This window comes from Euleptes europaea, chromosome 2 (genome assembly GCF_029931775.1).
Source record: "Euleptes europaea isolate rEulEur1 chromosome 2, rEulEur1.hap1, whole genome shotgun sequence".
Lineage (NCBI taxonomy): Eukaryota > Metazoa > Chordata > Lepidosauria > Squamata > Sphaerodactylidae > Euleptes > Euleptes europaea.
Genome location: NC_079313.1, coordinates 58,850,404 through 58,877,241, shown reverse-complemented (window position 1 = coordinate 58,877,241; position 26,838 = coordinate 58,850,404). Strand labels below are relative to the sequence as shown.

The 26,838-nt window shown below is 43.6% G+C and overlaps 2 protein-coding genes across 2 annotated transcripts; one reads left to right on the top strand and one right to left on the bottom strand.

Moving 5' to 3' along the window:
* Positions 1 to 1,988: 1,988 nt before the first annotated feature.
* On the bottom strand, positions 1,989 to 13,287 carry CRYZ (crystallin zeta). The gene is made up of 8 exons (XM_056845670.1): positions 13,004 to 13,287; positions 12,539 to 12,691; positions 9,382 to 9,545; positions 6,263 to 6,314; positions 4,779 to 4,928; positions 2,969 to 3,070; positions 2,782 to 2,877; positions 1,989 to 2,170 (listed from the first exon to the last, which is right to left on the bottom strand). The coding sequence occupies exons 1-8, from the start codon at positions 13,112 to 13,114 to the stop codon at positions 2,006 to 2,008; spliced, it is 993 nt and encodes a 330-aa protein (XP_056701648.1). The 5' UTR covers positions 13,115 to 13,287; the 3' UTR covers positions 1,989 to 2,005.
* A 5,749-nt stretch (positions 13,288 to 19,036) lies between these two features.
* TYW3 (tRNA-yW synthesizing protein 3 homolog) lies at positions 19,037 to 26,440 on the top strand. The gene is made up of 6 exons (XM_056845671.1): positions 19,037 to 19,228; positions 20,355 to 20,435; positions 23,043 to 23,141; positions 24,392 to 24,463; positions 24,950 to 25,083; positions 26,126 to 26,440. Exons 1-6 carry the CDS (start codon positions 19,040 to 19,042, stop codon positions 26,343 to 26,345), a joined length of 795 nt encoding a protein of 264 aa, XP_056701649.1. The 5' UTR covers positions 19,037 to 19,039; the 3' UTR covers positions 26,346 to 26,440.
* The last annotated feature ends 398 nt before the right edge of the window (positions 26,441 to 26,838 follow it).

Below are 26,838 nucleotides of genomic sequence, written 5' to 3'. Positions count from 1 at the left end.
AGAATCCAGCTCTGCTTGCCAATTTGATGTACAGCTATGCTTTTTAAAAAAAAAACTATGATGGGGGAAGGGAAACGGGAAAACTAGATCCCCCTTCCCCAAATAAAGAGTTCTCTGTTCTCACCTTTCAGCCATGTCCTCAGCAAAAATATGTAAATTGTAAGTTCCCTGGCTACATGACAAAGTGGAACAACAACACACCTTTCAGGCTCAGGCTCCCAAGGGATGGAGCCTGGGGCTGCTGTGCCCTCCAGCATCCTTTAACAGCAGGCTGTAGACAGCCTCAGTCACTAGGGGAGGAGGAAGGTTCTCTCTCACCCTAGTCGCTTTCTCCCTTACTCCACACCACTCCTGACTGTGGGTTGAGGTCTGATCTATCCTCCTTGGCTACCCTGCTACTTGCCTTTTAAAGGATTTCCTATGAGCGAAGTAGTCCTGAGCTTACTTAAAAGCCTCATGAAAAAGGACATAGTCCTGCTAGGTGTGGGCAACAGAGGTGGTTGGATTCCTGGCCCAGGCTTTCTTTTCCTGTGCTCCTTCCACCCCTGCTACCTTGCTCTGGTCCAAGTTTGCTTAAGAGGGGTGGGGATGCTGCCAGCTTCATCTGTGGGTATGGCTCCACAGCAGAGTCCTGCCTCTTTCCTGTGCTCCATGGAGGGCGTGGCTGGCACAGGAAGTGTCCCAGCCAAGTTTCCCTGTACTGTAGCCTGCCTAGCCCTTCCCTGCATGCTTTTGGGGGGAGCTGTTACCCAAACTGGACTCAGAGAGGTCCAGTTCTCATAAGGGATGGAGGACTTTTAGATGGGGCGATACTACCTGATCCAAGGTATGTGAGAGGCTTAGAATCACAGAGTCCATGCAGCAGAAATCCAAGGCAACAGAGTATCAAGAAGAGAAAGGATCCCGCAAGTCAGTTGTAGGGGTATCCAGGTAGTGAGAGAATCTGGCAAACATTTCACCAACCTGGGTTAGTCTTTATATGGGGAAGAGCCCCATAGCTAGAAATGGGACACTACTTTCTCAGGATTGGCATTGTTCCAAGAGAATGAAGCTGGAATTTGACTGGGTAGTTTGAAGGTAACTGGTCAGATCTGGTGGGCAGGTTAGGAGGTGACACTTAATCTTCCAAGACGGGATAGTTATAGAGAACCTGGTGTGAATTAATGGTAAAACTGTCCCCTTGACGGATCATCCTGAGTGTATCGGATATTAGGCTGCTTTGGTCAACATCTGGATCGTAGGTGACACTTAAGGGTAACATGAAATGGTTCATGTTGCTTTGATGAAGCATTCTTTGAAACAAGGGATATGTTTGTATTACTCATGTCTTGGAGCTGGGGGTAGGTAAATGTTTTACGCATATCACTGACATCCTGACTCTGTGAAGGAATGTACCTTGGTCATGGCAGACCAGATGTGCTTTCTCAGACTCAGACTCAGGATCCCTACTGCACTTAGGCTTTTAAGGGGGTGCCCTTCAAAACAACTAAGGGAACTGGCGATCAGATGGGGGGGTCTCATCAGGAGAGAAGACAGGATCTCACAGGGCTCGCCACAGTTGCTTTGCCTAAAGAACTCATTGTACAAAAGAAAAAACAACCAGGGCATATATACTCATTACTTCACTGTGCATGTATCTTTATTTTGAAGCAACAGGGATTTTAGGCACAATTCTGTCGTTAGCAAGCGTGTAAGTACTTTTAATTGGTTTCCGATAGAGGCCCAAAGGCACATCCAGCATTTTCAAGGGAGAGAGCAAGAGAGGGTCCCTACAGCAGTACCATGTGAATGAAGCAGAAAGAACATCTTTTATAGGCTCCACAAAAGAATAAACAACATACTTTCCAGGACAAGCTACCCAGTTATTAACAACCAATCTTTATAAATTTGATATAAAATGTTCAAGTCAGAACCTATCACAACTATTGTATTTTACATATCAAAAATCATAATTTGCAAATTGTTCCAAGAACATTATAATTGTTCACGTTAAGTGCATAAGCACTTAACGAATAAGAAGCACCATCTTCCCCAAAGCACCCTGGCTGTGGATTATACCTCTGTGAGCCTCTGTCACCTTCTCCAATGGATATTCAGGGCCTATTGCTGGTTTCAGCCAGCCAGCTTCTATACCTGCAAGGATTGAAGCTGCACATTCATCCAGCTCCTCCTAAACAGAGAAGACAACATTTGCAGTTAAACATTACTTTACAGGAAAGTAATCCTCCATTCTCCAGAGGTTCTCCATGAAATGCTGTTCCTGGGGGACAAGAGATCCTGAGGAATGACATAAGCAGGGTCTGCAGCAGCAGAAATAGGGGGGGGGGAGAGATAAGTGGAAATGGCCAATTTAGTCTTGATCCAACACCAGAACTCTTAATTCTTGCATGTTACATGTGTTTCAAATTCTCTGCATCTGTATACATCATTCATGGGAGAGATGATTACATAATATCGAAATGCCAACAGAACATTTGCCACATCAAATTGTAAGACCAAATCTTGAAAGACTTATGCGATGGAAACAATATTTCACTGGCAAGTCAAAAAAACTCTGGATACAGAGTAAAAGGCTCCAAAGAGCTTACATAAAAGTTCCTCGAATGTGAAAAGAGTAAATAAGAGGGAATAAGTGTATGACAGAAGAGAATTAAGGGAATTTAGAAGAACATTCAGAATGTCACAGTTTGGAACTAGAAGAAGCCATATCTCTGATACAGTGTTATGCAAAAGATTTGCTGGCTTATCTAAACCATTTCTATAAAGCAGTATTTATGTTACCTTAGATGCAGCATATAAAGAAATTCCTCTGATGCTTGACTCCTTCGCCATAGTCTCTCTAGGGTTTATCTCAATGGGACCTCTGCTTCCCACAATCTGACATGAAATTGATTGGGGAAAAGTCAGACAATGAGAATTGCAGATTTTGCATTAAACTTCTGACTGAGGAGTTGAAATGACTACTTACCATCACCCTTCCTCCTTTTGTCAAAAGTAGCAAGTCATTGGCAAGGTTGACATTAGCCAACATTTCTATAATTATGTCTATGCCTCGTTCACTAGCAGTTTCCTGCACAGAAATAAATACCTTAAAATCAGTTATTCCACCTGACAAACTCATGCACATTTCTTGTTTTGACAGATTTTAAACATCACAAGTTACAATGCCAAAAGAAAACTTCATTGATGCTAAGAACAGTATGGATTGTCCTTATGCACGCATTGTTCAAATAGCTGCACTACCTTCAGGTTTTCAACAGAATCAAGTTGTTTAAAAGAAATCCTTCACAGGATCATTTAAATACATTATTAATTTTTTTGTTCATATACACTTAAGCAAACACATGGCTCAGTCTTAAACAAAGCACTTAAAGTGAGGTATTAAAAGAGAAGCTGAGGGAGGCAGGACGAGTAGAAAGACAGGATATAAATGTAGTTAAGTGACTGGGAAAATCTCTTCCCCACCCAACAGCACAATTGCTAAACCTCGGGTTAGACAAGCAGCTTCCATATCCCAAATTTTGGACATCTAGCGCAAGTGTCCCGGGTGCCAAGGCTCAAGGTGAAGCAAGAAGGAAGCCACTCCTGTAGTCCTGAACCTGAGTGATAAGAAACTGGAAATGGTTGCTTTTACTTCTCCTTTTCTGTGCTCCATGTTGAAGGGGAGAGGCTGGCTGAGCAATTCAAGCCTCGCTGAACACATTCACAAACCATACGCCTTACATATACATATTCCAGCTCCAGGATACTATGATTTCTCTGGGTCTTGGAAGCATACTCCCTCTCCCGTTCAACCAGACTCCACATTCTGTGGCTGTTGAATGGCAATGGGCATGCTTGGCCGTCACTAGAGGAGATCTGGAGTTCGACAGAAGGAAGATGGCCACCGGTGAGCTGTAGTTTATGGCTCAGGATAAGAGAGTGTTTCTTTTATATTTATTTATTCTACTTAAATTAGTCTCCAGTTTTAACTATCTTTTAACAATCCTGAGGGATATCTGCCGGTTCTACAGCCAAACAGCAAGTTTACAACCTATTTGCAATTTAGCTGTTATCTCAGTGTAAATTAGCGGCCAGGGTGAAGAAAACCTAATTAGTTTACTGGTGAGGAATACAGAGGTATTGTACTAAGGAAAAGGCTCCTATCATTTTACTAAGGAAAAGGCTCCTATCTATTTGCTCCCCCGCTCCGCCCTGTTTTGTATAATAGTATGCAATAATGAGCAAACGGCAGAGGGAAGAGGAGGGCCCTCACCTGGCCCTGGAAGAATGGGGATTTACAAACAAATATGCTCTATGGAGCTTAGACATTTGATGTATTAATATGTGATCGGTCATTTGACCATATTAATAAAACTTAACTATATTTCTGCATACCAAGAAATACAACCCTGTGAGGTAGATTAGGATGTTAGTATGTGATTGGCTCAAGATCATCCAGCATCCCAGGTGACAGATCGGGGATTTGAACCTGGGCCTCCCAGATCCTAGTTCGATGTTCTAACCAATATGCCATGCTGGCTCCCATGTTGAAGAACTGCTATCTGAGTGATGCACAGCTGTTTCTCTGACATTTTGAGGTTGGGTATACCTCCTGCGGCACCATTCTGGGGTGGTGCCCTCAACACTTTGCCAATATTCCAGTGGTGCCTGCAGACTCAAATAGGGACTCCTTCGCTAGCTGCAAGATAATCAATCAATCAATCATTGCATTATATTCAATCAATCAATCATTGAGCTTTGAATATTGTGAGGGATCAGAAATACAATTGTGTTACCTTAATCTGAGCCAAGTAATCCTTCTTCCTGTGATTAAATGCTTTGTGGGCTCCATTTTTCAGAACCAGATTTATTCCTTCCTCAGTACCAGCTGTGCCCAAAACCTTCAAACCATAAGCTCTTGCAATCTGGCATACTGCTATTCCAACCTAGAAAGTTGAAATAAGTATTTTGGGAGAGAAAGAGCATTCATGTGTGCAGCACACACTATCCCTGCTTCCTTTATCCACTAGAGTTTCCAACAGGAACATTTCGAACCTTTTCCAGGAGGCTGCTCCAAAGACACGGGGTAGCCTGTGAAAAGCTCTGATCCCAGACCTTTGCTGAGTGTGTCTGAAAGGAGGTACTAGGAATAAGCCCTGGTGGAAAGAATGGAACTGCCACGTGAGAATACTGGGAGAGGCCATCCTTCAAGTACATGGGCCCCAGGTCATGAAGGGAATAAATGTGAGCACTAACACCCTGAATTCCACTGGTTTGTGAACTGTGAAAAATAAGAAGGACTAGGATTATCAAACGTATGATTCCTTTCATTTGTCCATCCAAATGCACTAAAAATATTAGTACAATTATCAATACACGTCCAGGAACCCGCTAGAGAAAATATAAGCATGTGAAAAGCTCCTGTGTAACAGAGCAGTACCTGCGTCTAGAATAACCTTATTATCCTTATCAATGAAAGAGAATGCACTATTTTGTACAGAACAGAAAACTTTGGCCAGTGTGTAACATACTCTTTCAGAAAGAAAATTAAATTTCACACAGTTTACAAGTATTTAACCACTACCAACTAGGGGGCAGAGTGGCAGAAAGTAAGCAGCCCTGTTCAGAGACTTCATACCACTGAAGACAAATAAACTGTTGAAAGAAGACACTAAGAAATCTAGGCTACTTGATGCCTGTATGTACAGAACAACCTTGATTACAGTCATCCTCAGCATTGGATATTTACCTCAGATTCAGGACAGGCACAACAGAAGACTGGCCTAAAATTGGATCTTAAGCACCAACAAGGCAAGCTTTTAGAAGCAGATTTTTTTCTGCCTCCTCCTTTCTCCTGCAGCCACTTGGAAGCCATGAAAAAATGGTTCCAAAGGTCAGGGAATTTATACCAAAAAAAGCCACACAATACATACAGTGGCACTGAGGAGGGAAAGATGGCCACAAGTGCCCCACCTGCCTGTTCCACAGCAGCATTACTATCGGTGCTCAAGGCTCTGCTGATAGGGAGACTTCAGTTTTCCCCTGCACAATACTCCCACATATATATCTCAGCTGATTGAGGAACCCACATGAACAATCTTCAGTACAGGCTCACAGATGATTCCCTGGGGGAGTGAAAGATACACCCTGCCCAGGACCTTCTCCAGGTGATTCGTAGGATCCAACCCTCAATTTTTAACAATAATGTTGGGATTATGTCACTAATCCTATAATGTTATAGGATTACAATTAAAGCCACCTAATTTTTCAAGACACTTACTCCTCCACTTGCTCCATGGACTAGCAAGGTTTCTCCTGCTTTAGCATCCCCTCTGGAAAGAAAATTCAGATCATCAACATGACAACCATGGTATAAAGTTACAATAAGGAAAGTCAGGACTATATTAAGTGTGTACTTTGTACCTGGATTTTCAGCTAGACACAGAACCAGCATTTTTTAGAGTTTATTTACTAAATTCATGGCAGCAACAGAATTTTCACAAATGTCTCTGCTAATTTTCACATAGTAGCTACAGTATCATTTGGCATATGACAGGCTCTAGAATACTGAATATCCAACTTCTTTCAGATCACAATTCCCCTAACAGTACTGTTACAGGCTTTGACATATTAGGGCATATAAACTACTGTATTAATGTTGTACATGTGCAGAATTGTTCAATGTAAAACCCTAACAGCTCATAAAAGCCCATTTAAAAAGATACAAGCCTGAGCATTCTTGGCCAAGGACAAATGTGATAAGCCAGAACAATGCTTGCACCTTGTCCTTGAAAGACTTAGTATTGTCACCTAGATTAATGCTCGTCCTTTATCCTTGAAGGACCTAGAACACTGCTTGCATTCTTTCCTTGAAGTGTCATGCAGGAATTATGCTTGTATTCCTGTACTAAAAGGACATCACCTTCACAACGTTTGTCCTACAACTTTGTATTTTGCTGACTAATGTACTGTAACATTATATTGGGTTTTAATATGATAAAATGAGGGTAGAAACTTATGAATAGGTTCATTTTATTCGTATTATCCAGGAGATGGGAATGATGGTAAAATTAAAAAATAGAGAGATAACAGGACTCAAAACTGACTGTTTAAAGTTTAGCAAAATAGCCTGGTGGAAGGGGAAGTCCTTATATGGTAGTCTAAAGGGAAGCCACAGAGCATGTGCAGTACAACTGTATCCTTCTTGAGCTCAAGGTTCAAGCCCATTGAAGGTGACTTAAACAGTATAAATAAAGGCACAAAAGGTCTAGAATCTCAGACCTCTCTCAGAGGGTCTCAGAACATTGGCTATTGGGTATGTATGGATTTAAACATATTATTCTAGATATTGTGAATCAGAATTTTTGAACTAAATCAGACTTTTAACTGTTATATTATAAGTATTGGATTTTAAAACTGAACAGTATGTAGAACTTGCTTGCTTTATAGTATACATTGTTACTGAATTTTAAGACTTTGTAATACTTGCATATACACATATATACATTAAATTACATTGAAGCAATTCAATAAAAAGACTCATTTTTATGTGAGTAAAGTAGTTTCCTGCTTAGTGGGTGACTAACTGAATAAGATAACATACCACTTCTCAGGAAGTGGTCGATTCTAAGAGTATAGTCATCTGAAACGCACTGACCAGCTTCAATATCACCAACACAAATTGTCTAGATCAAGGGAAGTAATACTACCACTGTATTCTGCATTGGTCACACCTCACTTGGAATACTGTGTCCAGTTTTGGGCTCCACAATTTAAGAAGGATGTTGACAAGTTGGAGCGTGTCCAGAGGAGGGCGACCAGAATGGTTAGAGGTCTGGAATCCATGCCCTATGAGGAGAGACTTAGGAAGTTGGGTTTGTTTAGTTTGGAGAAGAGAAGGTTGAGGGGAGACATGATAGCCATGTTTAAATATTTGAAGGGATGTCATGTTGATGAGGGAACTAGCTTATTCTCTGTTGCTCCAGAGACTAGGACACGGAGTAATGGATTTAAACTAACAGAAAAGTGATTCCACAGTGAGGGCTGTTCGATGGTGGAATGCACTGCCTCGGAGGGTGGTGGAGTCCCCATCTTTGGAGGTCTTTAAGCAGAGGCTGGATGGCCATCTGTCGGGAGTGATTTGATTGTGGGATCCTACATTGCAGGGGGAGGGGAGGGGTCACTGGGGATGTGGGGGGAGGTAGTTGTTAATTTCCTGCATTGTGCAGGGGGTTGGACTAGATGACCAGGTGGTCCCTTCCAATTCTATAATTCTAAGTTTATATGATACAAGTGGGAACCTGCAAGGACTTATGGGAGGCATCTCATCCCCCCCCACTATTTCCTCTTTCCCTTTCCTGAAAGCCCCCAAAATCTCTCCCCTTTTCCTTCTTCATACTCTCCTTCCCAGCCAACCTGCCTTTGTTTGCTCCTCTATCTTAAGTTTTCCCTCTGCTCTCCCACCACGGCAACCTATGCCTAGAAAACTGTGGCCCAGTTGTGTGGTGTCAGCCACTGGGCCAGGCCTACTTGTATTCTAAGGAACCCTCAAGAACTTGTGAGGTGGCACCTCAACTTCCCCTCTATCCCCCTCCCCACTCTATTTCTTTTTCCACTCTTCCTGGCAACCTCCATACCCTTTCCCTGCCTTATTCTCTCCTTCTCTGCCATTCACCAACCTGTCTTTTACCTGCGTATGATTTTCAGCTATATTTATTATTTATTTACCTCATTAATACCCACCTTTCTCCACAGTGGGGATCAAAGCAGCTTACATTATTCTCCCCTCCTCTTTTTTAATCTGCACACTAACCATGTGAGGTAGGTTAGGCCTGGCCCCAGTGAGTTCTCCCTCAAAAGCCAGAATAGGCCTGGAAAGGGCTCTGCCCCCTCCACCCGCCTTTTACTGAGAGAAACTGAAGCCTAGAATCTGTAGTTGCCCAACAGCAGCCAGTGAATGAATCCATTAATTAAAGCTACAGGCACTCCCATTATCATTTTTAATTTTTAAAAAGTCCCCAATCTATTTTTTTTAGATTTTGTATTTTTCTGCAAACCTGGGACCCTTTTCAGGTTTGCAGAAAGATCTGTCTTGCCCATTCACAGCTCCAGTCACTGGATTTAAGTATCCAAAGATTTGTCTGATTTGTCTGATTTCACTATTAGAATATAAGATTTCTTAGGTGCAGATGCCACCAAGAGTTTCTCCATGTTGTTTCTCAACCTCAGAAGTGTTCCTTTTTTATGCCAGCTCAAAAGGGGGGTATTACAGGAGGGCCACATGTATGAGGCATTAAAGATTTAAGGCAAATGATCAGGATTGCATGTGGTCCCAAAGATAAGAAGGAAAGAGTCTCTATTTGAACTGCCCGTGACCAATTCCGGCATGTAACATCTTACTTTTGAAAGAGAGCATGGAATGCAGTAAAATATGGAATTCCAACTGCTGCACCTTGCTTGAAATCCAGTTCATCAGACAAGGGAAAGACTGTGTCAACTGAAGCAACGGTATATTCTGCATAGCCACCAGAAATTGTACCAACAGTAAAAACCCGGTCTCCATTCTGGTAGGAGAAAACAAACACCAAGTGAATCATTGTCACAAACTGTGTTCCATAATTTGCAACAAAAATATTTCAGTATCTTTTTCACAAAAGATAACCCAAATCCTGTTATAGGTGAAAGCACAACAGGAAGATTATTCTAGACAGCTGTCCCATCTATACTTGAAACACACAAATCAGGAAATACATAAAACACCAGAAATATCAAGAGGTATAACCTACCACAATTCAACACTTAACGAAAAGGAAAATATTTTAGGCAACTGTTGAATTTTTATCCACTTCTCCTTGTTTGCAAGCAAACACTTCTCACAAAACCCTAAGCAGGGTCATTCACAAACACAGATAATGGAAATGAGAAAAACAGTATATTCAGGACTTCCAGACAAGACAATGCAATTGAACCGAACACACTGAAGTTCACTTGTGGATGCACTGGTCTTCATTATTGTTACAACAATTTAAGTAATTACAGAGAATGCATGCACATCTATGATTTATGTCAGTGCCACATGGAGTTTTGTTATTGGAGAGACTTCTCCAAAGCTTCTGCGGAAATTAGGGTAAGCAATTATAATGAATATTTTTAACAAGCAAATATTTTTAAACTCTTGAAAACAGGAGGTTTGGTTATTTGGAGTAATGTCAGCATACAAGACTACAACTAAAAAGATAACTTTTTTTTGTAAGGAAATTAAGCATTATGGGCAAAATGTGGCTTGATTTTTGCACAAGAAAACCAACTTTTATACTTACCATTTGGGGGCCAGGAGACCAAAAAGAGAAACAATAGGAAAAAACAGTCAAGTGTGCAGGACACAAACCAGAGTGTTATCCAGCCACTATTTTTCCACCAGTGGAAGGACACTTTCCATTGGCAGAGGGGGAGAGAAGAGATTTTTGCCAGTTTCCCCCTTCCACTACAGCAGAGGTTCCCAAGCTTTTGAGCCTGCAGGTACCTTTGAAAGCCTGACACAGGGTGGTGGGAGCACCTACAAAATGGCTGCCATAAGAAGCAGCGCCAACCACAAAATGTTGGGGAGTGAGGTCACGTATAACTCTAATAGTAACTCTTCAACATTTCAGGCAAAAACTCTGCTGAACAGGATGTCTTTTAAAACAAATGTCTTCAGACACACAGCCTTGTGCTGTGGTGGCAGCTGCCGAACCAATTTCTTAAAAATCTGCATAGCCAATAAGATCTCCAATGGCCAATCAGAAGCCCTGCTGGGCAAAAGCCCCAGCTGGCCCATCCCACTTAGTGGGGGCCATTTGGGGACCCCTGCACTAGAAACCTCTGAAAACCAGTGCTAGGGGAAGGTCTGGGCCCCTACGCCCTGCTATTGGGACCTCCAGAGGAACTAGTTGGCCACTGTGTGAAACAGGAAGCTGGACTAGATGGACCACTGGACTGATCCAGCCAAGTTGTTCTTATGTTGTTTCTCCACACCGTGTGTATAAAGATCTCTTGCACTTCAGGAACAGAATTTCAGGGAGAGGGGAGAAGAGTAGGAAAATTCAATCTTGCTCATAGCTCTTCTGATATCACCCCATGCTTCATGATGGACTCTAGTTAGTTATCAACAGCGGTCTCCAATGGTAGCTCCAACACCCCCCTTCCATAAGTGGAAGTTTTCCTATTATCCAAATTAGATAGTCTCCCCTTTTTGGTAGGAGAATTAGCTGGGAAGACTATATTTTGCAAGAGGCAGAGGTAACCAGGACCTTTTACCCTTTGTATACAGAGGTCAAATCCCAGTGGAAAATTCTTAATAAAGAGGAGATTTGTTTTAACAATTAATTGGTTTTTATTGTAAAAATAACTTTTTAAACACACACACACAGCAAAACATGCACAAAACCCGATACATTCAAGAACTAAGAAAATAAAGGTATGAGGGGGTGGACACAAGTATAAGAAGTTCCCAAGGTAAGCATATTTATCTCTCAGGGGTACATGATCCAAAATGGCAGCTACAGAGAAGTGGACCCACAATAGGGCTGCCAGGTCCCCTCTCTCCTCCGGCGGGAGGCTATGGGGCTGTGGCTGGGATTGCGCGCGTGTGTGTCACTTTACCACTCAAACTAAGAGGAAAAGGCCCCTCGCAAGGCGGCACTTCTGGTTGTAAACCGGAAGTGCCGTGCACGTGGTGTGTATGTGTGCATGCACGTTTGCCCGTCGACCCTCAGGTGGTCAGCAGGCAGAGGGGTGAATTGCCGGGGGTTTGCCCGCCACCACCGGGCACCTGGCAACCCTAGCCCACAAGCAAGCCAGTAGGCGTGCACGTGGAGTTCAACATACACACACTGCCACTGTGAGAGGGCACATATTTATATCCAAAAGAGGAGTTGGAGATATGGTTCACTATGCCTGGCAATGTCTGGTAATAGCCTGTCATTGCCAGTGGACAAAAGGTTTGATTGCTCTTGATTAAATTAAGAGGGGAAATAGAAACAGATGAGATAGATCAGAAACAGTGTCTAGGTACTTTTGGCTAAGTACCCCTGAGCATTGGCTATAGAGTTTCAGATGAAAGCAAGGTCTAGGAAATGGATCTGCCAGGGTGAGTCAGAGGGCTTGGGTAGCAATTTGATGAGATAATTTGTGTCCATCCTGATTCTCTGAATGGAATTCTGTCCCTGATGAGATTCATTGAGGTGGGTCCTATCTGCTGCAAGAGAGATATAAAGAAATGCTAAAGAAGTCTGTCCTTTGTCCCTTTGTTTCCAAGTGATACCTGATGTCCTTCCAAGGGGAAGCAGGTAAACAAGCCTGAACTTGCCAAGTCGGCTCTGAAGCTTGGCACACACACAAGACGGATGCCAGGAGACCCCTTTTGTCTCTGGCTATACAGCAGTGTTCCATCCCTGCACACTAGCTCCAGTCCTGCACACCTTGTATGACGTACCAGGGTAGCTCAGGGCTGTCAGCATAAAACATTCCACTGGATCCAAATCCAAGTCTACACACAGCAAATGAGAATCTAAAATACCTTGAAAGTGGTTACTTGCTCTCCAACTGCTTCTATTACGCCGGCCGCATCGGAACCTGGTGTGTAAGGTAGAGCTGGCTTTCTAGCATAGGTCCCAGAACGAATATAGGTCTCCACTGGGTTAATGCCACAGGTGTGAACTTTAATGAGAACCTAAAGAAGCATTGTGGTGGACAATTATAAGGCCAATAACAATTGGTTGTTTTTACATGCACACTTTTTAAAAGATATATAAAACAAATACATTGTTCATATATAAGTAGCGTAAAGCCAGCTTATTAAAAGTCACTCAAAACATAACACCAATTGCTGATGGAAGAATTTTATTTTATTGTAAACGATGTGTGCTACTCTTTCACATTGGATCTGTTTTTACTCTGCCTGCATGTTGCTTAGTATAATTTTAATTGGAGATGGTAATAAATAAAACTCCATCTATTGAAATCTTAAGGCATTCATTTTCACCTGATTTGCTTTTGGAACCGGCAAGGAGACATCTGACTGCAGCTTAAGCACTTCAGGTCCACCAAATTCAAACACTCTGACAGCTCTCATCACAGCTCTCCCCGTTGCCATGACAACTTGGAAACTCAAGTGATAAAAGATTCGGTGTGTTAATCTTCACTGCCTTTTCCACTTCAGAGGGAAAGGATAAAAAAACCTTGCTCTTCAGCTGAAATTTAAATCAGAGGTTCACCACCCATTTCATTCTGCTCCACAATGTGTTGCTTTTGGATTTTCACTGTATAAAATTCCACCTGCAAAGGAAGAAAAAAATTACCATCATCAATGTGGAGAAGAAACTGAGCGTATACAATTAATCAAGCATGTTAAAAATGCATATACACAAATCAGTGAGGAAATAAACAAATCCCATACATATTGCTAGATACCGTATATACCCATGTATAAGCTGACCCGCGTATAAGCCGAGGTGCCTAATTTCTCCCCAAAAATGGGGAAAAATTAGGCACCTGCGTATAAGCCGAGGGTCGGCTTATAACCCCTCCCCCCCGCAGGCTTACCTTCAGGCCCGGCTGTGGCGGCGGTGGGCCCCCCGCAGGAGGCTTCCAAGGCGGGGGGAGCACGGCGCGCCCGGCAGCCGCGGCCGTGCGGCCTTCTGAGGGCCGCAGCAGGCTTCCCCCGGCCCTTCCAGGGCGGGGGGAGCGCGGCGCGCTCGGCGGCAGCGGCCACACGGCCTTCCAGAGGCCGCAGGAGGCCCTCACAGGGCGCTCCTGGCCAGGGGAAGCCGCATGGGCCCAGCAGCGATGGCGGTGGCGGCGGTGATGGCGGCGGCGGTGGTAAGTTGCCCCCTCCCTCCCCCCTCCCCTACCGTATTGACCCGCGTATAAGCCGAGGCCGGCTTTTTCAGCCCTTTTTTGGGGCTGAAAAACTCGGCTTATACGCGAGTATATACGGTATGGGTGGGGGGGAGGGAAAAAAGTTTCACTGCCAGACTGACGTAGGCCATTTGGAATGCAACAGAAACTGCAATGATTTTATTTATTTATTTGATTTATATCCCGCCTCTCCCCAGCCATGCCAGGCTCAGGGCAGCTCAATATTACACATTTTTAAAACATATAATTCCCATTACACCATGCTTCAGAACCATATTTTAAATGCATTTCACTGGACCTTTGGAAACATTTATATGCAGCATTTAATCCTGGCTTCCCTAAAATGTGCACTAGGCCAATACACATTCAACCAGACATTTTTCTAGTGGCTGATGGTATGTTGTAGTGTAAAAAGGGTTCGTTTTCAGACCATCTGCTCCCTTGTAGGTACATAGAGAAACTTAACACACTAACAGAACAATCCTGAGTGGAGGGGTAGTTGGGTCAGGCCCAGGGACAGCACAGCTGTGCCACCTCCTGAGCAGCTTGCCAGCTCAAAAATACAGGTAAAAAAATGTGCCTTTTGAACAAACCGTGAGACTCTTCCATAAAGTTTTACAGGTCTACAAGTTCATGCCGGCTAAAAGGGACATTCCTGGGGCTATTGTTATGTCCACTTAACCAACACACCCTGCTTCAGAAGTAAGAGCTGGATAGGCTGTTCCACAATAAATGAACAGCAGAGGAAGAAAAGCCTTAAGCAGGAGTAGGGAAGGGGCTGTGGCTCAGTGGTAGAGCATTTGTGTGACATGCAGAAGGTCCCAGGTTCAGTCCCCGTCAACTCCAGTTAAAGGGACTAGGCAAGTAGGTGATGTGAAAGACCTCTGCCTGAGACCCTGGAGAGCCGCTGCCAGTCTGAGTAGACAATACTGAGTTTGATGTTCCAAGGGTCTGATTCAGTATAAGGCACCTTCATGCGTGTTCATGTGAGTATTTGAGAATTTCATTTGTGAAGCATCTGAGAGGCTATGATATCTTTCAATCTCTGGTTTCCATCACTTACATCACTACCTAGCAATGTTAACCTTTGTTTCTCAAGAAACTACTAGCGTTTTAATCTTTGGACCCTTCAAAATCAGTGGTTCTGAGAGCAAATTAATTTTTAACCTCAAAAGATAATGAAGTTGATTTTTTGGGTTAAAAAAAACTCCCGCCCCCGAAATGAACAAAAGAGAGGAAGGGTCATGGCTTAATAGCAGAGTATCTGCTTAGCATAGTTATAAATTCCATTCTGGGCATCTTCAGCTAAAAGGATCCGGTAATACATGATATGAAAGATCCTCAAGAGCCACTACCGACTGTGACAGATCAACAGTATGATCTTTAATGCATGGCTGTTTCACTCGCCGTCACCCCTCCGACACCTTTGGGTATTTGTTGTGATTATGCATGCCGTTTTCAACCATCAGAGGTCGTCTCTCCCCGCCCCCCCTCCCCCACACACACACACCGTGTTTCCCTGAGTTTTGCAGGAAATATTTTAAGGAACCCGTTTTATCTCTAATTTGAAAATGTAGGCAAAATGCAGGAGAAGAACAAGGCAATCTCTGACGGTCGGAAAAAGCATGAATGATCAAAACAAAGACCTGAAGTCGTCAGAGGGGTGATGGCGAGTGAAAGAGCCATGCATAAAAGACCTATGACTCTGTAGCCCTGTTCACTTGTGCCAATGAATGAACATTCAGCATGCACTTACGTACACCTGTTTTTAGAAGGAACCAATGTGCATTTACTTTATAAGTAAAAATGGGACCAGTACCTGGATAAATGCCCAGGTTCAACCATATGTTCATCGGTATGTGCATTGACTAGATTAATTCACCAAGACTAGATTAATTCATGCCATTGTATTCCCTATTACTATGTATGAGTGTGAAAGATGGACAGTGAAGAAAGCTGATGGGAAGAAAATAGATTCCTTTGAAATGTGGTGTTGGAGGAGTGTTACGGATTCCGTGGACTGCCCAAAAAAACAAATCAGTGGGTTATAGATCAAATCAAGCCTGAACTGACCCTAGAAGTTAAAATGACTAAACTGAGGCTATCGTATTTTGGTCACGTCATGAGACGACAAGAGTCACTGGAAACGAGAGTCATGCTAGGAAAAGTTGAGGGCAGCAGGAAAAGAGGAAGACCCAACAAGAGATGGATTGACTCAATAAAGGAAGCCATAGCCTTCAATTTGCAAGATCTGAACAAGGCTGTCAAAGATAGGACGTTTTGGAGGACTTTCATTCATAGGGTCGCCGTGAGTCGGAAGCGACTTGATGGCACTTAACACACACACACTCGAGCATTGAACTCAATGCACTTATGAAAAAAAATCAAGTGTACACTATACACAGATTGTATGAGCATTAACTATAGCACGAACAGGACTTATATAAGATAGCTTCATGCATTTGGTCAGATATCATTTAAAGCTGAGCAAAGAGGATTTTGCATATACCCAGATGTCTATTTCATATATTTACAGATGAGGCAGCTTCACATATAAAGCCTCCCTAAGCTACTCTCTTTCTTCCTCACATCTGAAGAAGCAAGCTGTGGCTCACGAAAGCACATACCCTGTCAGAAATCTTGTTAGTCTTTAAGGTGCTACTGGACTCCTGCTCTTTTCTTCCTCACAAGTCATAGCTGTCTTTAGAAGCTTGCACAGTATTTAATTTATCTGATATTTATCCCACTCTTTTCCGACCGGAGTCCGGCTGAGGTTGCATGTTTAAAAGGTTGCTTTTGAATGTCACGCTAAATGGTAACTTTCCGCTACAACACTATAACTATTTACAAGTTTGTAAATGTTAAAAAAAAAAAAAAAAGCCACATGATTTTTCTAAACTAAATCCAGCAATTTGAAGTCTTGAAACAGATGCGCGTGCGTTTGAATTAACATACTCCAACTAGTCCTGCACCGAAGCTTTATTACCATGCAATATTACTTGCCAGCCTGGCAATACAATCCCACCCACGTCGCCTTCCCTACAAGCACACACTGCTGTCTATACACTCCCTGTACAACTTAGTTGTAATCCAAACCGGACTCTTTCTACTTCATAGCCTAACTGGACGCCTGCTGCATTTTGCTGCTGCAGACCGACGCAGCGACCCACTCGGAGCTTCCCCTTTCGGCGCGCTCACCCTCCCGTGGGGCGAAGGAAGCTCTTCTCGCACCTCCTACAGCGCGCCCTAAGGTGAAGCAGTTCCTCCCGAGCGGTCTCTTGCTCCGCGACGCTTGCGCACGAGGTCCCTAACCGGACCGACCAGCCCACAAAGCCATGAAGTCACGTGCTGCCCAGCTCCAATCAGCACTTCCCTCCTCCCTCTCCATGCCAAGCGCGTAGGGCTTTCACCATAGAGATGCCCAAGGGAGCCCAGAGGCGACCGTCGCCAGCCGCGGCTTTCCAATGGAACCGGAAGTGGGAGTTCGGCGTGACTTGACGAGTTCTATGGTTTAACCCAAACCCGGGAGTCCCTCTGCGGAAGCGCCGGAACCGTTTGCTCCACAAAGGGAGGCTGTAGAGGCTCGTGCAGTCGAGCGGATTGTGTATTTGCGCAGTAGCTTCGCTAGAGCATCGGTGTCGCTACGTGGGATACTACGCCGATACAAGCCTGTACAGCTGAGGCCGGCTGCTCCCCCATCCCGGCCGCCCCTATTAGCCTGGTCTTATGCCAACAGCGTGCAAACGATATGGATTAGTCTGAGCCTTCCAGGCATCTTTTCATTCAAAAGTAATGCACAATGGGTAGCCGTGTTCGTCTGTCTGCAGTAGTAGAAAAGGGCAAGAGTCCAGTAGCACCTTAAAGACTAACACAAATATTTTCGGGCAGGGTATGAGCTTTCTGAAGAAGTGAGCTGTGGCTCACGAAAGCTCAAACCCTGCCAGAAAATATTTTTGTTAGTCTTCAAGGTGCTACTGGACTCTTGCTCTTTTCTACTACTGCAGACAGACGAACACGGCTACCCACTGTGAATTACTTTTGAACGAAAAGATGCCTGGAAGGCTCAGACTAATCCATATTGTCCCACTGCCCTACATGGGCTGTTAAGTAAGTGTGCGTAGCACTTCAATCCGAGCCTGTAGGATTTTTATGAAGGATTGAGACCTGATGGATTGCAGTTCGAACCACGCAAAAATTTCCATGCAAGCAGAAAACTAGCAGAAGAGGAAGAGAGAAAGATCCTACCTCTTCTCTTGACTTGTTCTCGTTTTGTATTTACTGGGTGTTTTAACATAGAGAGGGAGAGCATTCCAAAACTGATCCTCCATGGCAGTTTGAAGAGGAGCAGGGCAGTCCCTTCTGCCATCTCAATCCCCCTGTATGTGCAAATCCTGCCAAAGATTGGAATGACAGCTTTGACCGTTCCACCACAAAAAAAAGAACTCCGTGTAAATAAAAAACGAGCCCGCCGATAAACAAGCATATATTCCATCCCTCTGTGTGTGTGTGCTGATTTTCTGTTTGCAGAGAGCTTTTGCCCCGAAGAAAATTCCAAAACGCGAATCCCCACCGGCAGGAGTCCTTTCTACCACCGCATGCGCGAGCAGCACTAAAGGAACATTGCTCCCGGGGGAAAGGGCTGCAGCCCACACCTCTCTTCTTGTTTGTACTGAAGGCACCCCTCCTCTGGATAGCTGGGCGGAAAACCTACGTTCAGCCATGCCTGTGGTAGGAAAGGCCCAGTGGGTCAATGGCCTGGGGGTTGCTACCGCTGCGAGAGGAGACAATTGTTTAGACTTGCCCTACTGGGACGAGAATTGCCTCCCCAGGGCCGGCCCGCAACGGTCCTCCCTCCCGTTGGTGGCAAGGCCAGGGAGGGGGCTTGGACCTTGCCCCCCGGCTGCTCTGTCAATTCTCCTGTTCGCCAAGAGCCGTTTCTTGACCAGGCGGCTGCGAGCGCAAAGCCGCCCCCCTGTTCAAAGTTCAAGTCCCGCGGAGCGGTTCGCTTCCCGGGACACGAGAGCGGGGGCGGACGGCACAGTTTGTCCCGCGCGAGCTGCCGTCGGAGTAAAATGGCGGCGCCCACAGAGCGGTTCCGCCGGGCGGCGCCGTGGCTGCAGCGCGAGGCGGGACGTCAGGCGGTGGCCGCAGCCCTTCGCCCATGGCTGACTTCAAGCGCTGGAAAGAGCAGCGGCTGTCACGTGCGGACGGGAGCCGGAAGGGCAGCGTGGACGAGCCGATCGCGGGGATCGTGCAGCTCCTGAATGACCAGGACAGCTTTTGCACCACCAGCTCCTGCTCGGGCCGCGTGGTGGTGCTGGAGCCGCCTCCTCTGCCTGCCCCCGCCGAGGTAAGCGCAGCCTCGGCGGCTACCGCGGTTATACCTGGGGTTGCCAACCTCCTGGTGGCGGCTGGAGATCTCCCCCTATTACGACTGATCTCCAGGCGACAGAGGTCGGTTCACCTGGGGAAAGTGGCCGCTTCGGAAGGCGGAATCAATAGCATTATACCCCGTTGAAGTTCCTCCCCAGACCCCGCCCTCCTCAGCCCCCACCCCCAAAATCTCCAGGTGTTTCCCAGCCTGGAGCTGGCAACTGTATGCACCTGAAACCATGGCCGCTCTTACAGTGTCTTCTTCCTGCACCTACTTTAGTGATGCCTTACTGCGGTCTGTCCGCAGTTATACATCTTTTTGTATCTATTTATAGACTATGAAAGTCAGCACTTGTCTTTTTTTTTTTTATGGAGTGTTCTAAGTCCTGTTTTGCTTACTTCCAAGTAAACATGCAGAGTATTGGCCTGCATTTGTCCAGAATAGTAACCATTTCCATCAGTCCTTTTCCTTCCTCTACTGGTCAGTTCACTCAGCTACAGTTTGTTTAGTGTACCCCCCCCCCACCCAAACACACACCTCTTAGAGCACTGGTTCCCAACCAGGGGTCCATGGACCCCCAGGGGTCCGCAAGAACTAAATTAAGGTCTGCGAAACAAATATTTTCAATTAAAAGTTCTCTATTATAAAAATATATATTCAAATATTATTCTAAGTTTAATGTTTAACTAACAGTTATGATTAAAGTTTATTTTCAAATTCTCTGAATTTTTATTTTGAACCTTGGGGTCCCTGCACCGAACAAAAAAGTCCTAGTGGTCCCTGGTCAAAAAAAGGTTGGGAACCAGTGTCTTAGAGGGACCTTTTCTGTGGCTTCTAGGCTACAGCTTTTCTCACTAAGGTGGATTCTGGAGACCAATGTGGACCACTAAAAACAGTATGGATCTCTCCCCCCCCCACGACCCTTCCCATTACATCCCCTTCCTTTTATGATGATTCGTTCAGTCAATCCATCACATTGTATCCCCTCCTCTCTTTTTTTGTTTTCTCCATCATATGGCAATAGTTCCAATTTATGCTTGGTGTGGGAAAGTGTCACTTTCCACATATGCAGAAACTGATGGCGTGCTTTTTCTCCTACTAGCCTACCACTGGTTTTGAGATCCAGAAACGAAACTGTATCTGGCTAATGGTGACCCATCAAATATGTACAGTGGAAGATGTGGTAAGGAAATTGTACCACTTATTTCCATGTGCTGAAAGGTTGCTTATGTCTCTGTCATTTTTGTATACAGTCAATAAGAAAATTTACTTGGAAGTGCTGGATGGATTTATTTGGTTTATACAACATTACCAGTGCCATCCTAAGCAGAATTACACTCTTCTAAAACCATTGCTTAGGATGGCACTATAAAAATGGTGCTATGTATACTAGTAAAAAGTTATTCTGTAGGAATTAATGACTTAAGTATGGGTTCATAGAGACTATTTGCAACGTGAATAGACTTTGTATTCCCAGCTACGTATTAAGAGTTTGAAAATGTTATAAAAAACATCGCTTTAAAAGGTTTTTTGGATACCACGGCTTATAAATGGTTGGAAGATGTCTTCACAGCTAAAGGGGCCAAACAAAGTGTGAACAGTATTTTTTATAAAGTTTTGAAACTCTTAATACATCGGTGGGAATACAAGTGCGGTAACCCCCAGAATTATATTAATTTCCACTGCAAAACCTTTAAAAAAGCACCTCAAATCTCAAGTGCAGATATTCTTTAAAAAATACCGTACTAATTTTACACTTCAGCAGGAGGCTCTTCTGGCATTAAAGAAAACCCTCCCAACTGTCAAAGCTATCAATTATGCTGATTGACTGTTGTCTTATTGGGTCTTGAACCATCTACTAAGATGAAAATGTTTGTGTATTAGTGTTTTGGGTTTTGTAGCTTTTACTTTCTCTGAATGACCTCTTTTGACAGTTAAAGATATTTTAAACCGACAGTTGTGGGAGATTTCACTGTAATAGAGACTTGACTGTTGCTTAGTTGAATTAATACTTGACTGTGTTGGTCTTCTTGTGGGTTTACTTCATAAGAAATGTTAGCTTCTATTAAAGTCTGCCATGTGATGGCGGAGTGACCGTTGGTAATCGAGATAAAAAGGTTTGTACCTATGCATGCTATTTTCCTGCTTTGGGCGGGCACTCTCCCCCTGCTGGGCCTTCACCTCCCACCTTTCCTTGCTTCTGAGGTGACAGGAAAAGGGGGCAGGGGTGGGAGAAGTGATGTTGCCCTGCCCCCAAAGCTGTAGGGATGCCAGGCAACAACCTCGTATCCCTATTTGTACCCTTTGTTCACAGACAGGAAAATATAAACTTTGTTTTCACTTATTTGAGCCATTGTAACTTGCTTGGAATAATAATTTATGATTAAAATGTATTGAGAGCCATTGTGGTGTAGGCCTTTGAGTGTTGGACTATGATATGGGAGACCCAGGTTGGAATCCCCACTCTTTCATGGAAGCTTGCTGGGTGATCTTGGGCCAGTCACATACTCTCAGCCTAACCTATTTCACAGGGTTATTATGAGGACAAAATGGAGGAAAGGAGAATGTTGTGACTTGCTTTGGATCCCCACTAGGAAGGAAGGCAGGACATAAATTAATAAATAAATGCCTTAGCAATTGTATTCTTCAAGCATAAATAGATGCACTATCTGGCAAATGCAGGTTTTTTGCAAAACCCAGTTCTTATAGTTCAACAGATATAGTGACCCACACCTGCAGATGTGATTGAGCCTCAGGAAGGAAGTCCCTTGCTGTGGTAACTATATAATTTTTTTTACTGTGGCACCACTGTCCTTAATCAACCAACCACATGGCAAAACTCTATTGTTATGTTTTAATGAAAAATAACAATTTCTGAGATATGAAAAAGATGAATTTCCAGCCCAGCAATATATAGTTATAGTTCCAGAGGTTATGCTTTAATATTTATTGATCAAGAGCCTGATCCCACACCCACTGGGAGTTCAGCAGTAGGCTTTCATGAAGGAAGGGCTGTGACATAAATTTGAAGATGTAATAGGAAATTACATCCAGTTTTTTAATTTTAAAGTTGAGCCCCTTTCAGGAAATTAGTGATCTAGAAGCTATAAGGTAACTATATCCTTCAATTGCAATACACATTTTTAAAAGAATATTTTGAAGAAACAAGTCTCTGTAGGCTAAGGCCTCAGTCCAGCAAGCTTTCTTTGAAGTATTTCTTACCCAAACTTTTATAACCAAAAGCTGCATTTTAAGCTGAACCATGGTTGGTTTCTTTGTCTGTTGACTGCTACTCGCACCCCAACCCGGACAAGTGTATTTCTTTTTCAGGTTGGTGATAATTGCAGATAAGCACTAATTCTTTTTTTAAAAAGTCAAACCATTTCCAAAACTGCTTATCGTCAGTTACACTAAATATATGCACATCTGTTCCAGTGGAGCTGGCTTTGAGGCTGTGAATTTTCAGCTTTTTAAAGGAACTGATCTCAGAAGCTAAGCAGGGTCAGCCCTGGTTAGTATTTGGATGGGAGGCCACCAAGGAATACCAGGGTTGCTGTGCAGAGGAAGGCACTGGCAAACCACCTCTGTTAGTCTCTTGCCATAAAAGCCCCAAAAGGGGTCGCCATAAGTCGGCTGCGACTTGAAGGCACTTTACACACACACACACAACTGAAATGCTACAGGAACCTGTCATACCAGTCTGAATGCAGACCCTTCACTCACCTTTTGTTCTGCAATTGTTATTATTTTCTCCCATTTGTGGTACTGATAAATATTGTGGCTCTTTCAGCTTACAGCCTTGCAGAAAGCTACCGATGATGCCATATTCAAATTTGAACCATTTGTACTTCACGTGCAGTGTCAAGAGCTACAAGATGCCCAACTCCTGGTAATGTGAAGTGTTGCTGTTGTACTTAAATTCCATCCTTGTGACATAAGGAACAGCTGGCTTTGACTAACATTTCACGCCTAAGCACATTCCCTGAAGCACTTTGTTTAATAACTGGGACTGTGAAAATATGATGATGGGGAAAAAATGGGGTTTGTATTATTTCTGCAGATGTGATATTCATAAGAGAACTTATTGTTTGGTTGAAACCAGTGGCAGAGATTCTACTGACTCTGTAGGAATGAGAATTTCAGAAATGCTATTCCATCTGTCTGGCAAGTTTCTGAACTGCGTTGCCTGACATTATGTTGTTGTTGTTTTGTTACTGTGGTTCGCAGCTAGAAAAATGGCTAGGTTGGATCCAGACTGCATTTTTCAATGGCACTATGGAACCTCCCCACCCCCCACCCACCCTGATCTTCACAAAATGCTGCTCTTGTGGGATAGGGGACCCTGAGGAATGTCATGAGGGGAGTCTGCCGCAAGATGAGGGAATTGGTGAAAATTGTTGATTTAGTCTGGATCCAACCTATTGTCCTTAATTTTTTTCATACGCTGTTTTGAGGTCTTAATAACATGGTCATAAACCATAAAACAGTGCTAACTGGGACAAACGTACTGCTTTTTTCCTTCTGAAATAACACTGGCCAGGGGCACTATCATATTGAAAGCGAATTTTAAAGTTATGAGCTATTTCATAAGCAGTGTTCTACTTACAGTAGTGGGTTCACCACAAAGGAGGGAAAGAGATAACGTTTGCTTGTGAGATGATCAGCTTTTTCTGACTTTAAATCTATTTTTACAATGCTGTTGACTGTTCAATGGGTATTGTGATTATACTTTTTATAGTTGCATACCCTCTGCGGTATGTCTTCCTGACATTTTGGAAAATTTCAAAGCAGTCTGTTCTTAACATTCAGTTATAATGTTTTAAAAATAATAGCTTGAAACTATAGATGTTCCTGAAAGCATTTAAAACAGTAGTGAGTTCTTGCCAATATTCTTAAAATTGCCTGGGTTGCCAGTTTTCCAGAATTTGAGTGCTATTGAATATCGATTTATGTTGCCTTCCTTCCTTCCTTCCTTCCTTCCTTCCTTCCTTCCTTCCTTCCTTCCTTCCTTCCTTCCTTCCTTCCTTCCTTCCTTCCTTCCTTCCTTCCTTCCTTTCCTTCCTTTCCTTCCTTTCCTTCCTTCCTTCCTTTCCTTCCTTTCCTTCCTTTCCTTCCTTTCCTTCCTTCCCTTCCTTCCAGCACACGGTGGCTATAGAAGCTGGTTTCAGGAACTCCGGGATAACAGTTGGTCGAAAAGGAAAAATTATGATGGTAAGTTTCTCTGTGGTGCTACTTAACGTCCACAGTTGCCTGGGCCCGTTCCCTGGTCAGGATTATAAGAAGGCAGCTGTGGCATGGCCCAGGCAGATAACTTAATCACGTCCTCTGCCAAGTCCTGTGAGGGCAGCCCCACTTTTTTTAGCCATTGCCATACTGGGAGGCACTACCCATGGAGAGGTGTGCCCTTGTGATCTCAACCAGGCCTTCAGCACAGGTGTGGTCACAACCACTTGCAGAGCTACTAAAAGTATGATCCACCCCTTAGTTTTCATCCAATTATATGCAGTATTCAGAAAATATATGAGGATATGGTTCACTGTGGTGAAAACAGTGGCTGCCTCTGTCACTCATGTCAGATTTCCCCCCTCCCCCCAAAATATAATTCTTTAAAAAGCTTGCCTGACTGATATTGTGTTGATCTCCTTAAAACTAATAATAACCAGTAACATTCAGGGTACTTCTTTTGTATCATTCTAGGCTGTCCGCAGTACCCATTGCTTAGAAGTTCCACTAAGCCAGAAGGGAAAATTGATGGTCAATGAAGAATATGTTGACTTTGTGGTTCAAGTGGCTAATCAGAAGATGGAAGAAAACAGGAGGAGAATTGACAGGTTTGTTAACTACTAGGAGACACAAATGAGAGGTACAAAGAGTTAAATATTGCATCTAGAAAAATGTAACCTTTGATGTATGCTGGATGGCTGAACTGAAATAGATTCAGTGTGATATTAATGTTTAATGTATGAATATGGAATTTTGTCTCTATTGACACAAGTAGTCGGAGCCAACTACTTAATACTTCTGTGGCTTGTTTGGAAGCTGGTTCAGCAGTAGAAGCTGAGTGAAGGAGAAGGTTATCAGATTATGCATGGGGTAGAGAAGGCGCTGTAATTCAGGAGGTCACTGGCAGAAATCTTGTTTCAACCACAAAATTAGCCAGAAATTGAATAGGTAAACCAAAGCAAGCTTCCCCCTCTCTCAATCTCAGGGCCCCCCATATTTAATATAAATAGTTACAATCATATGAGATATATGTGTGTGTTTGGCGTGGCATATGGGACACAAAGTAGTCACTTGGCTCTTTCGGTTGATGGTAACTGTGAATGTGGCTTTCCACGAGCCATGCTTTGAGTCCCACTGAGTTAGAGTGTCAGACTCAAACTTGGGCATGCATTCTTGCTTTGGGACTGTCATTCTGTCTCAGCTTCTCCTACCTCACAGGGTTGGGAGCATAAAATGTAGGAGGGGGAAATCATGCATGCTACCGTGAGCTCCTTCGAAGAAGGTGGAATAAAAATGATAAATAGATAACTCTTTGAAAGTGTTTGAAGGAAATCAATTCTGTATTTTCACTGTTTGATAACACAGCAGAGAGTCTCTAGTTCAGTTAATCAGAAATCTGAAATTAACTGCAGAAGCAGTTCATCGTGTTGGTTACTGGACTAGTGCATACTTAGGACAGAGGAGTGAGAAGGTGACAAAACTTTCTTTTATTTGACTCTTTTTAACAGTTTATTGGATTGCTGTGCTCTAGACAGCCATATAATCTTGACACGTCTGTGTAGTGCCTGTTAACAGTTGCAATAATGGACTGGACTGGTGGTGTCTGGAAAATCATTAAGAAATATAATCATGTGTTCTTCTTTGTTTTAGATTTTACAGTTGTCTACAGTTTGCTTTGGAAAACAGGGACCATATCAGTAGCTTGCCTGTCAAAGAGCAAGAACAGAATACTACAGGACAGAATAATACAGTGGACTCTTATAGAAGTAGAAAAAAATCAAAAGGGACCCAAAAAGTTACTTCTGCATGGAAAAATAAAGGGCCGGAAAGTGAAGATGACACAGAAGGCAATCTTCATTTTTTTCACTGAATTGTGCTGAAAATGGGTTTTTGTAAAGTAGATGTAGCTGTACTGTATTTGTATAAGGCTGAGATCCTATAGGCCCACAAATGGAGTGAATTTAGGGAAAGGAAGTTTTGCTAACTGCAGCCCCTGTTGGCCTGCAGAATTTCTCCTGAGGATCTAGGGAAAAGTAGTGGCTGAAGGAGCTCAGAGGAAATCAGCAGAACTCTCCCCCTCTGCCTTGTTGTGCAATTCAAGGAATAGCTTCCTTGAGAAGTTATGCCATCCCCGTAGGTGCCCAACCTTAAGAGTTGGCTTTGCAAGGGAGGAGAGGGAAGCAGTGCGAAGGGGCCCACGGCAACACTCTCTGCCATCAACTTATGCCATTTGATGGTCTGCTGGAGCCAGCCCAGTATCTGTATCTTGTCCTGCTCTTTGTAAGAGCTTCTCAGATTTCTGTGCTCTAGAAAGTAGCATATTTGTAACAGTTTATTACAGATTGTTGTGATTAAATATTGGT

Bases quoted from the DNA above. Each gene is read 5' to 3' on its own strand.
- CRYZ (XM_056845670.1), bottom strand. From the start codon at position 13,114: ATGGCAACGGGGAGAGCTGTGATGAGAGCTGTCAGAGTGTTTGAATTT. The intron at 12,692-13,003 runs GTGAAAATGAAT...ATGCTTCTTTAG, and splicing joins CGGTTCCAAAAGCAAATCAG to GTTCTCATTAAAGTTCACAC. The intron at 4,929-6,262 runs GTAAGTGTCTTG...TCAACTTTCTAG, and splicing joins TCCATGGAGCAAGTGGAGGA to GTTGGAATAGCAGTATGCCA.
- TYW3 (XM_056845671.1), top strand. From the start codon at position 19,040: ATGGCTGACTTCAAGCGCTGGAAAGAGCAGCGGCTGTCACGTGCGGAC. The intron at 20,436-23,042 runs GTAAGGAAATTG...TGGCTCTTTCAG, and splicing joins TATGTACAGTGGAAGATGTG to CTTACAGCCTTGCAGAAAGC. The intron at 25,084-26,125 runs GTTTGTTAACTA...TCTTTGTTTTAG, and splicing joins AACAGGAGGAGAATTGACAG to ATTTTACAGTTGTCTACAGT.